The sequence below is a fragment of the Cajanus cajan genome, chromosome 4 (genome assembly GCF_000230855.2).
Source record: "Cajanus cajan strain Asha chromosome 4, NIPB_CcT2T_4, whole genome shotgun sequence".
Taxonomy (NCBI): domain Eukaryota; kingdom Viridiplantae; phylum Streptophyta; class Magnoliopsida; order Fabales; family Fabaceae; genus Cajanus; species Cajanus cajan.
The window spans coordinates 67,959,994-67,976,999 of NC_138520.1; the positions used below are offsets into that span (position 1 = coordinate 67,959,994).

General features: G+C 26.7%; 1 protein-coding gene across 1 annotated transcript; it reads left to right on the top strand.

Moving 5' to 3' along the window:
• The first annotated feature begins 4,801 nt into the window (after nucleotides 1–4,801).
• LOC109802640 (MATE efflux family protein) lies at nucleotides 4,802–12,603 on the top strand. Its single transcript, XM_020364058.3, has 3 exons — nucleotides 4,802–5,734; nucleotides 6,310–6,515; nucleotides 10,757–12,603. The coding sequence occupies exons 2-3, from the start codon at nucleotides 6,327–6,329 to the stop codon at nucleotides 12,140–12,142; spliced, it is 1,575 nt and encodes a 524-aa protein (XP_020219647.1). The 5' UTR covers nucleotides 4,802–5,734; nucleotides 6,310–6,326; the 3' UTR covers nucleotides 12,143–12,603.
• Nucleotides 12,604–17,006: the final 4,403 nt, after the last annotated feature.

Genomic DNA, 17,006 nt, shown 5'->3' on the forward strand with positions numbered 1-17,006 from the left:
CAAGTCAGGACAAGCACGATATTCTAGGATAATTAATGAACAGTGACGTACCTCGTTACGTGTGACCTATTTATAATACCTGACATGAGCCTGAACGTGGTGGGCCTATTCTAATTTACCAAATTAGGTAATACGATGCTAATCAGCTAATCATGTCTTAATTATGCACTTGTCCTTGTTAACTGTGATTTGTACTATAACCCGTTTTACCTATCGGCACATTGCCGAGCCGACAGGCTAATGCTTGGGAGGTTGCATGTCTTCGACTGTTGACCGGGCCGGTAAACGTTTACTTGGTAATCTTATCGGATCGGTATTGGGCCGAGCCGATACGTAGGATGCGGGGATGCATCATGCTGTTTGCATCGACCTTCAGCCGAGCCGATGCTAACGTTAGCCTTGGGTATGGTCCAGTTCGCATGGGTGTCTGACGGAACGGCACGTGTTAGTCAACGTGACCAATAAGGTCCTCCCGGTACAATTATTTTTACAATTGTCATTATCATCATCATTTTTTGTAATTACGATGTCTATCCTTATCACCATTATTATTATTGTTAATGTTGAAACCACCAAATCATCACTATTACCATTGTTTCACTATTAGTCCATTACTACTACCATTGTCAACATCATGTGACAACTATAATGATAATAATAAAGATGACAATTGTGTAAGTGGTGCGATGGTGGTGATAGCAACAATGTCGTTACTAATACTAACACTATCATTATTGTCATTATTATTATTGTTGTTATCATTACTGTATTATTATTATTATCATCGACAATAGTAACAATGATATGCAACAACAATAATAATGGTGATAAAGTGGTTGTGAATGTAATAATAATAACAATTTCATAAAAAAATGTGTTTATAATTAAGTTATAATCTTGAATATTAATTATTTTTATTCATGATTTAAAGGTTAATATTCAACGATCTCATATCATTCATTAATTTATAACAAGTTTCAGGGACAACTGAAGGGCGAGGCTAACAAAGCCATTGCAAATAGGCCTCCATAAAAAAAAATATATTTATATTAGTATTTATATAAAATTTTCAAGATTTCATAACTTAAAAAATTATTTTTTCATTTTTAAAAATTCCTTTTAAAAGGTCTATATCTAAAAGATATACAAATATAATTATTTTTTTCAAGTGCTATCCTAAAAATATTTTTTTATCAAAATTTTTTATTATTAATTTTAAAAAAAGTCTCACAGTAAAATTTATTTTAATCTAATAATTAGATCGATCGATCCAGATATGTTATTATTAGATGTATTATATATAAACAGATATTAAACTTATTTTCTATATTATTATGATTTATTATTATTATTATTATTATTTTCTATATATTAGTATATAAAAGCAAGCAAAAAAAGTGGAAATTAGCTAATTTAAAGTTTTTATCACCCTTTCTTGTTTCGTTTAAAATTTTTGTATTAAATATTGACAAATTAGTAAAACAAAAAAAAAAAAACTCATTCTTTAGTAATTCTTTCACCTTTATTGCTTATCATCAATGCTTTAATGAGTTGTTAACATTAATTAAAAGAAATAAAAATTAAGAAAATATCGGAATAAAAGATTTGGTGGACCTACGTGTAAATTAACAGTCCGTACAATATTCCTCCCCGTGGGTATCCCGTCTACTTTCCATGCATGCATATTTGATATTTCAGTTTTTGGAAAGACCAATATTTCCATTTTGGCACTTCATATATTAACTTTTGGTACTTCAACAAATTAATGTAGAAAACAAATGAGAGACTAGGGCTTTTCTTTTATTTAAATGGACCTTAATCCTCTTTCACATTTGAGAACTTTTTCAGTCATCGTCAATTATAATTAATTTTATCTTTCCACCATGAAGCCATTATATAAGCATCTACAACTAAAATTTGAGTTCAACCACAAGATTCGCCTGTAGTGAGAGTTAGAGTTGGAGTAACATGCATAAGTTATTCTAAGTTTAATATTTATAAAAAATAAAAATAAAAAAAACTAAATTTTGAGCAAATTCTCGCTTAAATACAATATTTCTAAGTACTATTTTACTTAGACATTATCGTGTTTAAAAAAAAAGCCTGTTTGGCATTGAGTTTAGTTTTAGTTTCTATAAACAAATTTGAAAACAAAATGAGTTCATTTAAATTGGAGTTTAATTTTTTGTAACCAATTTTAATACTTTAACATATTTTTATGTTTGTTTAGAGTTTTGAAAAAATATTTCTAGGTATAATTTATTTTCTAAAAAATAGTCGCAACATGATTCACTTCATTTTTATTCTCATGATAAATGATGGAAAAATTGTATTTCCATAAAAATGTAAGTTTACTTATTTAACACATTTTTTATTTTAATTACTTTAAAATTTTAAAATATTTCTATATATTATAAAATTCTACCATATACATTTTTAAATATTCTCATAAATAACATTTCAATTATAATATTTTAGGAAATATGATTCCTGGAAAAATAGTGACATAATTTGAAATAAATGTTGTTACACTTCTTCGATCTAGGTAATGTTGTTAACTTTGATAATAAGGATTGACGAGATTTATTTGCATATAGTTTTAAAAATTGGACCAAAAATCTGCCGATTGGATTGGCTTATCCAAAGGAACTGGTCCTTAATTGATTTGCTTGATTCTCAAAATTTTGCATCAAATTGATGAAAAATTAGTAGAACCAGACTAGAGTCAGATAAAAAAAATTGGTTAGACCAATTTGAATCAGTCCAATTACAAAAGTGTTTTTAATTTTTAAAATTTAATTTAGAATATTTTTAATAAAATACATATTTAATAAAAAAAAAGTTATAAATTAAAATAACTTATTTTTAATACTTGCCTTTATTTATTTATTTTTATAATTTACATTATGTTAATTGGATACATTTTATTCTAGATGTTAACTTTTTATTATTAATGAATATTTTTATATTTTATTAAATTTTAAATTTAAATATTATATAATATTTAGTTTAGAATTTTATGTATATATTAAATTTTAAGAACTTATAAATAACATTTATTTTAACTTTTAGTGTTATAAAATTATAATATTACATTTATGTAATATTATTTTTGTATTATTATTATTATTTTATTAATATCAATTTGATTACGTTTCAACTCTGCACCTTAAATATTAGTACCTAAACTAATTTAATGACCGATCTAATGTTAAAGACATTGGTTTGAAGATACTTTCATACTTAATTGAGCAAAAGCAAGCACATTCCAATAGATTTTTAAGCTTAAATTTGATTTGAATATGAAGAGGCTTGTAGGGGAAAAAAAATTACTTGCAAAAATGTGGATTACATATTTTTCTTGTAAATGTGCTACGGTGAAAATCTTTGTAGTTTTCAAAGACTAAAGTTATGCTAACTACACTTTTGAAACTTTTGAAATATTATATTTAACTTAACTTTCTAATCATAATTCAAACACACAAAATATGATATCAAAGTGAGAGAGGAACCCTATAAATATTTGTGTTGATTTTATCTCTTCACATATTCTTATAATTACCTACATTAAAGGAGTTGAATTTATGAAAAAAAAAATTATTGTTTTTAAACTATGAATTCTTAAATCTCATGTAGGAAGTTAATTACCTTCATTTTGTCCTATCGAAGTTTAAGTATTTTAAAATCTTGGCATCGTTTGGGATGACTTTGAGTTTTAAGTGATTAATTTTTCAGAAACCAAACCCATTTTCAATTTTAAGTTTTCATTTGTAAATTTTTTTATTATCAATTTTTTAAAAAGTTTTTGCAAATATTTTTGGGAACAAAATGTTTTTATTTATTTATTTATTTATTTTCTTTTGGAGGGGAGCATTGCCAGCTTTAACTAATGGAACTCCAATGTTGCAATGGGCCGTGGATAGTGGCAGATGCAGTTGGAATATTATTATACACTTAGTGGAGAAGACACACTACTTGCCTCTATTATTTAAAAAAAAAAAGTAATTATTGATTATTTAGAAATTTATATATATATATATAAATTAAATTAAAAAGGTGAAAAAAAATAATAGAAAAGAGTAGTTTAAAAGTTGTCATAAGATTAAAATTGTCTAAAAAATTATATACATACACCAAATCAACTCATCACCTATATAAATGTAATACATTTTAATCTTATCGCTTAGATTTAATCGATGATAAAATTATTTCTACAGCAGTTTAATACTCGAAGTAAAAATGGAATTCATTTTATATTGTTAGAATTGTACGGTCAATATAGAAAAGCCATCTCAACTCTGATGTAAACTGGCATATGGTGGTTTATTTCAATTCATTTCATATTTTTTTTGGTTTTTTTGTTTTTGTTTTTGGTAAATCCATTCATTTCATATAAACATTAGATATTATTATTTTAAAAGAAATGGATATAAAATATTAGTCACATGCAGTACTAGGAATGACAGCACATAATTTGAAGGATTATTAAGCACACGAATTTACAATTATTTACCGTACCGTAAACAATAGTAATACTTGTGTTTTTTCATAAAACTAATGAGAAACACATTCAAAAGGAAATCGATTGTGGCACAAGGTGGCAAAACATGTGCCTACATTATGAAGGAATAAGATAGCTAGCTCCACTATTTAACTAACACTGATTTGCATAAGTGGTGGTGATTTATATTTTTTAATTAAATTATCTAAAATCTAAATTTTAATATTAGATATAAAATAAATTATATTAAAAAAATACTATTTTATATATATATATATATATTCATAGTTTTTAATAAAGATATAAATATTTTATACTAATTGTATGATTAAAAAATTAAACTCGACCTAATTAAGGAAGATGAAGGGTTCACGTGCCCTTAATTAATTTGCAACATGATGACAGTTTCTTCCCATAATCGCCTGCTACTTATGTTCAAACCCTTTTTAACTTCAATTCAGCAATTATATGTTGACAAAATATAGCTGGTACGTACGATACTTCTGCCTAGTTGGTTTTAATTAATTAAATAAATAAAGTATATAAGGTATAAAAATATAAAGTGCACAAGCGGTCGAAAGTAATTAAACAATTCATTTACAAATTATTTTCTCATGTATTTTAGTTACTTTTTTTTTTTTATCTCTCTGATATATACTTTTCATTTTATCATATAATTTATCGGTTCTTGTTTTTATATTGTCTGATATATATTGTATGTGTGTATGCAGTTGATTTTGAACAACAAATGGTCAACTAATACTGCCATTAATGCAGATCACACATTGTTCTTAATTTTCTGTCTTTTAATTTATATCACTTTTTAATTGAATCACACAAATTTTATAAGGTTGAAAATTTAATTTACGATAAAACTCGTGAAACTTGTTGAATTTACCTAATAAACGAAGAGTAAGTTTTAAAAAAAGTATATAAAAGGTACACATATATTATTAATATTTCTTCCACATTATATTATTGCTTTATAAATAAATAAAAAAACTATGAAGCAGCAAACAATAAAAGTGAAGTGGTAGCAGCTGCCAATTGCTATTATTTTAAGGAATTGCAATATCATATACGAGTATAAATTAAACACCAAGGTTTAGGGGATGCAGAAGTGATCAAGTTGGAAAGGGTTTTGTTCTAAACACCTTTTCTGCAGTATCCATCTTCTCTTGCAATGCCATGGCCTTGAATAATGTTCTATACATCTTGTTTTTAGACATCAAGGTTTGCTTCTTCTTCTTCTTCGTCTTTTTCTTTCTTTTTTTTTTTTTCCCTCATTTTATTTTTTGTTTTCTATATGGTAGTGCCCAACAAAATCTTTTTTTTATGCATTCAGCAAATTAAAAACAAGGTTACTCCATTTCAAATTTTAACATCACTTTTAAGGCCTTCAATTCTTTTTCGTCTCTTAGGAGTTTGCAAGGATGGATATATATGCTTTCATCTCCGCACATTCCCAACTTTAATTTGTTAAAATTCTTTAAATTAATTCTCAAGAATTAGAGTATTATATATTACCATAACGGTTTTTTTTTCCTGTAAAATATTTATTACCAAATTAATGTTTCAAACGTACGAAATGGTTGTTAAATAATTTACCTTTTCATATACATAAGCACTTGATTCTTTACATAAACAAATAAGGTGGCATTGTCCATTTTTTTATAAAGAAAACTAATAATGCAATAAGCATATTAATAACCTATGGTTTAGAAGATAATAAATTAGTTTGGAATTTGTTATTATATATAAACACATTTATCCATTTCTAAATTGGAGTTATATTTGTTCCCTTGTAGCAATAACTGTGATAAACATGTGCACTGGTGCTGAATCTCGAGGAATTGTGAATGGTGACCCCGTGACTAATTCAAAGGTTGGAATGAGAATCAGAGAAGATGGTGAAGGAACCAGAAACTGTGACTGTGGCAGATTCGTTGAAAATCTTCATCAACAATTACATCACCTCCTCAAAACCCTTTTCCCTACCCTTTCGCTTTCTGAGGTTTGTTACTATCTCTTCCTCTGCGAGTCGTTGTGTTCTGCAAAAAGTGTGTTTTGCTTTTGTTTCAAAAACTGAAAATGTTTGAAAGTGTCATAATTAGTAGTAGAATTTAATTTAATAAGATAAACTTGTCGTGTCCATGTTGTACGGAAAGAAGCTATAATAATAAATAACACTATTAAGGAATTCAAAAAGTTTTTTTTATTTTTAATATGTTACTCGTCGTTGTTAAGATGGGTGGAGGCCAGGTTTCATCGTGTAAATTTCTCATTCTTGCTCACTTATCCAAAAGAGAAATAATACTTATTATCAAACTATAGATTAACGTTAAACACTTTGTATTCTCATATGGAAATACGATTTATTTAGCGAATATCTCATGTTTAATCACTGTCGTACTCGAAACCTATCAAACCAGTTACGTTAGGGCACGGAATTCTCAAGCAAGAAAAAAAAAATTGTTACCAAAGTTTTTAGTATAAAAATGCCTAACACTATACTTAGCATTATAGTAACAACCATTTATTCCATTTCTATCAATTCTTTTTGTATTCTCATTATAAACAAATTTCATTGGTCTTTCCTCTCTTTCGTTAATTATTTTTTAATTTACAATAATTTTGTAATCAATGAGGAATGATACATCGATACCAATTAATACGATACTAGATACTTGAGAGAGATTGAGATATATTTCCGAGAGAAAAATATAAATGTAATAAGTAATGTGATGTGATAAAATAAATAAATAAAAAGCAAAAAAAAATATTTATAAGAAAAATTATTAGATAATTTAAAATTGTCATCTAACTATAGTCATGATCAATCGATTTTATTCTATATGACACATATTCAGGTTTTGTAATTTATGAAAGATAATTTAATAACAGTCAACTAAATGTTACGTGAAGATAAGATACAAGCGCCACAAGAAAACTTCGTCAATTGTAATGTACTGTGTAAGTGTATCATTAAAAAAAATATATAGGCCAATTAATTAGCAAAGTACTGGAAGAATAATTTTCACGATAGAAAATAAAAATATATAAATTGAAGTCAATTTAATTGGAAAGATTCAATATTTACTTTATTTGTTTTATTAATATTAAGTCTTGACAAACATATACCTTTTTAATAATATGCTAATATAGCATAGATATTACATTGATTAATCTAATCGTTAGATTAAAGGTTTTATGAAGTAAATTAAGTGGACAAAATTTTTTACATTTTAAAAAATATAATATTTTATTTGAAATATAATTAAATATTTAATTATTAGCTTGATTACATACTTATAAATATCTAAATTATATAAAATATGACATATAAATTATCTTATAAAAATTGTTGAAGATGTAATTTACCTTTTATCTAATTAACAATTTTTTTTTACCTATTATCTAAAAATGTTGTCCGTGTGTGTGGAGTTATCTTTTATTTTATTTTTTTGAGTATTAGTTTGATTTCTTAAAGTTAAGATACAGTGTAAAATGTAAAATCACTATTTTAAAACTAATTTGAATTTCAAAGATATATTAAGAAACTAAGTTATGTTCGAGGTGGTGCTGAGTTTTTTTTTTTTTTTTTTTTTCTTTTTCAAATCTTATTTTTAAAATAAAACGTGTTCGGATAAAATATTTTAAAATTATTTGATATATTTTTAAAATAATTTTAAACCTTATGTCAAAACCATGAAAATTGGTTTCTTATTTATTTTTTTATTTTTTATTTTGAGTTGTAAATTTACGTCATTGGCACTGGCTATGCCAACATGATGCTTATTATTATGAAAATTATTATTATTGTGATTATTAAAATTATTGCTATTATTAAAACTATTATCGTTATTATTATTCAAACTAATATTGTTATGATTAAAATTATTATTATTACGAAAATTATTGTAATTTTTATAATAATAATAATTATTATTATTATTATTTGAAAATTAACTTTATTTTATATCATTATTATGTAATTTTTGATCCATATGAATTTAAAAAATACATAATTAGTGAAATAGATGTTGTTGTAATTTTTTTTAAATGAATTATAATATCGATATTAATATTTTAAAACTTGATCTAAAAACTATAAAAGAACTATAAGATTTTAAAATATAAATCTAAAAACTACCCGAACAGCCTAAGTTAAAGACTACTTTTAACCTATAAATTAAAGTTTAAAACATCAAATTGATGTTAAAGTTAATATCCATATTTTTTAAAAACCAATTAATATCCCTTTTTCAAAACGCTAATTTAATTATTTACTCTAGATAATATAATAAGAGTTGATAGTTACAATGCTACAAATTCTTCATCTTCAATGACTGCTTGATCACGGACCAAGGCACTTGATTATAAAATAGTAAATAGGTTGGCAATACATAACATAACCTTCGTCTAGTTGGCTAAGTTGGTCGAATCATTTGAGTGCCACATTTTAAGGTGGAGGCCATTGTTGTTACTCTAGACTCGAATGTGTGTCGTTTAGGCAATTAATAATGATATTAGCATATTATTTTACTTATAAAAATTTTCACGGACTTTGAGGTAAACTCGTTTGAATTACTTAAAGAGAAAAATATTTTGTAAGCATTAAAGTGAGACAACAACAATGTCTCTTACAAAAAAAAAATGTAAGAAAACAAAAAATTGTGCCGTTCATAATCAAAACAAAATTTGTCCCCATTTTAGGGTGTTTATATGTACGGGTTTTCATAATATTTGATAAATATTACGATTCAAATCAAATTAATTATTTTTTTATCTAATTTGAACTAAATTAATTAAATTTTATATTGATTAATTTTAAATTTATATATTTAAAATTTGAATTAATTTGAATTAAATTAATTAATTTATATAATTATTTTTTATTTTATTAATAATTAATATGTATGTATTATTTTAATTATTTTTAAATTTTTATGTTATAATATATATATCTTTTTTATTTCTTTTTTTAAATACTTAAAAAGTCAAGAAGAACAATATTATAATATATTAAGTGTCATTTTCACATTGTAGTGCATTTAAAATCTTTAAATAAATTAAGAAAAGAAATTAATAAAAAATCATATTACAAATCTATCAATTTTGTTAATTTTTTACATATATCAATTTAATTAATATTGTAAATGTATTTACTTTGAGAAAAAAGATTATTTTTTTAATTTTTTTTAAAAAAAATTATTGAATGTTTGATGACCCAAATCAAACAAACTAGCTCAATCAATATCAAATTGGTTCAATTCAGATTAAACAAAAAAATTTATGAAATCCGAATCAAATAAATTTAATTGATTCAGATTAGATTTTAATTCAAAATTAATATGATATTTGAACACCCTTATATATGTTTTAAATTTAAATATATAAAAAATAACAAATTATAATAAATTTTACAAAACTAACATGTAAAGTTACGATTATCCTATTTATATATTTTATATTAACTTTATTTATAATGTATAACTTACTATTTTATATATTCTTTTATGTTCAATACTATTGAATTTAGTGGATGGATAAATATTGATGGATAACCCTTTTAAAGGAATTTAAGATAAACTTAAAGGATTTAACTTTTTTTTAATACACTGTTTCACCAAAAAAATTTTAAAAAAAATTGATTTCTTCTCATTTTTCAAGTTTTCAAGTTTAAATTATGCAACATGCTTATTAACTCTGAATATACTTATATCATTTTATATTATGTCATTGTGAAATTATATCTTTCCACCCATACAAGTGTACTTTTAGAATTTTCCTTCGTCGTACATTGGTGTTTATGCAAGTTATTTAACGACTATAATCACCGATTGAAGCATAACTATTTAATTATTTTATGTAAAAAAAAGATCTCATTGTGTTTGTAGTTACAAGTGTTTGATTAGTAAAATATTTTTTTCAAAAATATATTTCTTTTATTCAAAAGCTGGCAAAACTAAGCTATTTATCTGAGAGAAAAACCAAGTCACACATGTCCTAATCTGATAATCAAGATGAATAGTAAACAATCATTTTAGAATTTAGAATGTAAAGTGAATTATGAATTTAACTCAATTTCATAAAATTAATTTATAAGATAATAATTGCTACATTTATTTCCTTTGTTTGCGTTATCTATCATTGAAGAAGTATGAATTTTTTTTCCAATACCATTATCATCATCATGTATAACACTTGCAATTCTTTTGCTGACATATATGAAATGCATTTGCATGCATGCAGGTGAAAGAAGAGTTGAAATCACTAGCCAAGATTTCAGGTCCAATAATGATGACCAACGTGCTTCTGTACTCTCGATCTGCCATCTCCATGATTTTCTTGGGTCGCCAAGGCGAAGTGGAGCTAGCAGGAGGATCCCTTGCAATAGGGTTTGCCAACATCACTGCCAATTCCTTCCTCAAGGGTCTCACCATGGGAATGGACCCAATTTGTTGCCAAGCATATGGTGCAAAAAGATGGTCAGTTCTCAGCCAAACCTTCTGCAAAACCTTGTGCCTCCTCCTCCTAGTTGCCATCCCCATTTCATTTCTATGGCTAAACATGTCACCCCTCCTTCAGTGGCTAGGCCAAGACCCTGAAGTCACAAAGGTTGCACAAGTTTACATGGTTTTCTCTATCCCAGAATTGCTTGCACAAGTTCACCTCAACCCCTTGAGATCTTTTTTAAGGACACAAGGCCTAACTGCCCCTCTAACTGTGGCTGCATCTTTTGCTGCCATCTTACACCTCCCCATCAACTACTTCTTTGCATCATATTTGAAGCTAGGAGTCAAGGGCATTGCACTAGCCACAGGCTTGAACACCATAAACATGATCCTAGGCTTGGTGCTCTATCTTGTTCTCTCAAAGAAGCCACTAAAACCTTGGGAAGGGGCCACAATTGTTTCTGCTTTTCATGATTGGAGACCACTACTAAGCCTAGCATTGCCTAGTTGCGTCTCAGTGTGCTTGGAGTGGTGGTGCTACGAGATAATGCTCTTCCTATGTGGCCTTTTGAGTAATCCACAAACCACAGTTGCAACCATGGGTGTGCTTATTCAAACAACCGGGTTCCTATATGTGTTCCCGTTTTCATTAAGTGCTGCATTGACAACACAAATTGGTCACTCACTTGGGGCAGGCCAACCCTTACGTGCTCAAAGCATAGCCACGGTTGGACTCTTCATTGCATTTGCTTTAGGGGTCTCAGCCTTTGTTTTCTTGATGTTTGTGAGGAATGTGTGGGGTAAACTCTTCACAAGTGAGGCACAAATTGTTGACATGGTCACCACCATTCTTCCAATTCTGGGGCTGTGTGAGATTGGTAACTGGCCTCAAACTGCAGCGTGCGGGATCCTATCTGGGACTGCACGACCTTATGTGGGTGCAAGGATCAACTTGTGTGCGTTTTACTTGATTGGTTTACCCGTGGCAGTTTTTGCTGCTTTCATGCACAGATATCAGTTGAGGGGTTTGTGGTTTGGAATGTTGGCAGCGCAAGTTTCGTGCTTTTGTATGATGGTTTACGCATTGATTCAAACAGATTGGGGGCATCAGAGTAAAAGAGCTGAGCAATTGGCTCAAGTAACACATGATGAGGAATCTGGGCTCCTTAATTCTGATTTGTGAGATTTGTTTAAATCAATTTTGCGCAATGATAGGCATTAGAACACGACCAAATTACAATTGTTGAGATTTCTTGTCATTGTTCTTGCGTTCTAATAGGGATTAGGAACATTAATTATTTCTTCATTTTTTTTCCCTTCGTATTCAATTAGATGTACATGAGAAAAGGTTTCTTTCGAATTCATTCATGATGAAATTTTAAATAACAATACATCGTAATTAATTAGGTGGGTACAAATAAACAACCTGAGCTCATGATCCACAATCAATTTTTCAGAGAGATACGTTCCCCCAACCATTGCATAAAGTTTATTGATGTGTAAATATTATTTATAATGAAGTTTTATTTTTTCTTTAAAAATATATATAAGGGTGAATAATTGACAAGTTATCATTATAATTTCACTACCTGAGACCAGCATAAGTTTCAATATAATCGAGCATAACTTTATTAATCATGTATTTTTTTTTGTTGGTATATAGTAAAACTCAGTAATTTTGAAACGTCTTTAACATGGACATATATTTTATTTATGTCTGGTGGTACATATAATGAGAGATGATGTTAATTTTTCTAAATTTCTAGAGATATTAACCATATAAAATCAATTACTAAACATATGGTACTAGGCCCAATGATATCACTCAATAATCACCAGTCGAAAATGAAGTTTACAATATGAAGGAAAAAAAAAAAAAGAACACAAAAAAGTCCAATATGCTTATATGCAGTTTCATGTGCAAAATCTATGTCTGGCCCATGATTCTGTTGGTCCAAATACGACCAACCCTTGTTAAAAATCTGTCTTTTATGGTTTTGCACTTGCTATGTGAGATTGTAATCAAGTCTTAATTCAATTGGACAAAGTTTTTCCATTTTTGTCTCTTAATTTATAGCTTATAAATTTCACCCAACTTGTAGGTTAATTTTATCATATACGTCTTAAGTTATTAGATAACTTAGTGTTCTCGATTGTAATGTTATCAAACTCGAATAGGTTATTAAAAATCTACCATATATCAAGTCCAAAGAACTTATTCAATTGAAAATATAAATGACTTAGAATAAGTAAATTTACTCGGGCGATTTTTCAGAAAAAAATTGGTAATTTAACTAATTGCTGAAAACCGGTTGTGCTGCACACAAATCTTATGACTTTTGCTTCAAGCAATCAATGACAGAAGATTTTAATGTTTCATGTGAGAGGCGTATAATTTATTAGGGACTTATAAATAAATAATTAAATAATTAAGAATTATGTGAGAGGCATATAACTTACTAGGAATTTATAAATAAATAATTAAGGATTAAATATAATGAAGTTAAAGTGAAACAATTTTTAAAGATAATTTTCATTTGTAATAGTTTAAAAAGGGTTAATATCCACTAATTTAAAGCAAGTTCTTTTTCTTGACAAAACACTTATTCTTTCAACCCTAACCATCACATATGAAGACAGACTAGAAAGAAAAATAAAGAAAGCGAAATCTTTTTTTTTTCTTCACCCATCAAATTAATTACCAAATATTACCCAGAAGTCTTGCTAGGAAAAATGATTTGCATAATTTTTTTTTTAATACAATGAGAGTCATTAATTTCTAAGATTTTGTTTGATTTTTATTGGTAAAGACATCATTCGGGTTGCAAAAAAGCATATGACTCTAACACTTTCATTCTTGAAAACATAAAAATTCAAAAAAAAAAATCTCTAAAAACGAAAAATATTACTTACTTAGTCTAAATTTAAAAAAAAAATATATATACATGATAGTATTAATATATATTTAGAAACTAAATTGACAATAAATAATTATTTTTATGAGTTATAATAAACTAATTAGAACTTTCAAAAAGAATTAATTTATAATATTTTTTTATTATTTGGGACTAAAGTCTCAACGATATACATGTTTAAGAATTCAAATGATATTTTATCCATTTTTTATTACTGAAATTCCTTAAAAATATGTATATATATAACTCACACGTGGTATTAGGACATCCGGTATGAAATTGTAAGGCATGAATATTTAATATGTACGTGATTAAAGTTGAAAAGTTTGTACACCTCAATGATTAAAATTATAGGTCGTTATTTAATTGATTTCTACACCTCAAGTGATAATACCTTTACGTGATTTAATCGAGACTGTTATTTGAGTTTGTTTCAATTAATTAACTTATAGAATGATTCCTAAAAATTTATTAAGTATTGACTGTGCTTTATTCCTAATTTTTAAGACTTTTTTGTTTTTTCTTAAAATTATGTATCATATTGAAAATATAACAGATAATTTTTTATAAAACTTGCCACTTTTAAATGCTTTAAATCAACTTTAAGAATTATTGTTAACATTTTCATTAAAATTCTACCGTTAGCAGTATAAAGGATATAATCATTATATTTATACATACATATATATATATATATATATATATATATATATATATATATATACATACATATATATATATATATATATATATAAACTTAGGTTAGTAATACACACACAAACATGGCGAGAGACCAAATTAGGTCACCAATGCATATAGTTCCTAAAAGGTGTTACAACAAAATGAAAGCCAACTCATTAATTTTTGCAAGTTTTCCTCAAAAAATTTAAATCTATGTTATCAGAGTTTGTTTCACATTGTAACTATAAATTGATAATCTTAAGAACCATAACCTATCCATCCACGAGTAGAAAAAATTACATCTTAAGTAATAAGGAATCAATTAAAAGCAAAAACAGTATCATTAAATACAAATAAATCACTTCAGCTAACCACATAGAAAACACAAGACACACCTAAATTTCTTTAATAGAATAAATGAGTGAGAGACAAACTTGAATGAAGGACCAAAAAAGTATGAACCAAACCTTCAAGGACATGGGTAAAAGTAATAAGGGATTTCAAAGTGAAAAGCATAACACTTAATATGATTAATGATATGCATTTGAGACTATAATCCATCTTAATTGAGGATTAAATATTTAATAAGTTTGATCATCAAATATATCATGCTTAAAGTAAAGTTAAGGACGTTATTTTTAAATATGATATGTTGTTTAATTTTTGTCAAAAATAAATTTAGAAGTGGTAAAAAAAGGTTTTATTTTGGTCTGTCTTATCACCAACATGCTTAAAATGGGATGGGGTGGATTAATGGAGTCTTAATTCATCTTACTTAAAAGCGAGTCAATAAGTTAATCTATCAAAACAAATTTTTTATTATTAATTTAAATTGACAAATTTAATTTAAGAACTCATATTATAAATTTCTCTTTCAATTTCAAGATTATAACACAAAAATAATAAACTACAAATTACTAAATATCTTTCTCTTTCAATCATATTAATAGTAAATACGCACTTGGTGTCATTCCCTAGATGCCCGATGCCAACAAGACAAGAGGTTCCCTGTCTCACCCATGTCTAATGTAAACTACTCGTGTTTGGTGCGGCTGAGGTAGAGAGTCTCTTACTCTCTCACGTCTAGCATGACAATAGTCCATGCTTGGCCCCAATCGAACAAATGAACTCCACTTGACTCATGACTTGTGCCGCTACACTAGGCTCGACATGGATTCAGGTAGAGACAATTCTTTCTTTTTACACTTAGTGTCACCAATCATGTGCCCAACATAAAAAAAAAAAAAAAAAAAAAGAACCCCTTGTTTGGTTGAAGGCACGTTTGATGTCATGAAGGTACTCATATATAACCTTAAGAAAAACCAAAACTCAATCTACTCATCAATTCATCTTTCTTAAATTAGAATTCAACAACTAAAAGAAAAACAAATTCAAAACCAACAATTAACACAAGCTTCCCTTACCTCCACTCCAAGCACAAGAGAAAAAGGAAGAAAAAAAGGAGAACTCTAGGTTGTCGTACAATTTCAACCAACTAAAATTCTCACCTACGAGCCTTGCTAACTCTCTCTAGATAAGCTATGGAAAGGGTAGAAGGAAGATTCAAGTAGAAAAAAGGAACTCATAAGATTCACGTCTTAAAAAAAAATCTTATATACCATTTCTTAGGTTGAACTAAAGTAACTTTAAAATATCACTTTCTCATCCTCTTACATGAAAATAAAAAAATTATAATATAACTATACCATGAACAATACCAAAAATAAAAAAATTTCAAAACAAGTAAAATATGAAAATGTTCATTCTTGTGTTTATTAATTTTATAAAATAAACACACTTTTATATTACAGGGACTAAAAAATTATTTAAACCCTTAAATAATTTATAAAATATTAAATAATATAGTGATATATTATTAAATTGTAGTATAAAGATCAATAAAATATAATATGATTTTAAATAATCTTATCTTTTAATATGTAATTAATGATTCAATATGTACTTAAAAAATATTATCTGTGAAGTGGTGTCTGTCTCTTAATTGGTGCTTGTCATATATATTAACCCTTACCTTCTGGATGAAGGATATCATGATTCAACAACAAAAATGATAGTTTAAAGTTTTTTTTTTATATTAATAATAATATTACGCTAATTATATATGGATGTGTAAGTTCTACTGCTTCATAGGCGAAAAGTCGTTAATGCCAATAATTGTCTACGGATGTTAGGTTATTGAATTTTAATGAGTTTAGTTTTCATGGTTGACAAAACTATATATATATATATATATATATATATATATATATATATATATATATATATATATATATATATTATTCAGACAAAACTACACATATAAAAACATAAATTCCGTCAGACGAAAGTTGAAAGATGATAGGTCGTCGTACATCAAATAAATACTTGCTCAAACAAAACGCATTTTTCGTATTATTATTATTAATCGTCCTATAACAAGCCAATATGACA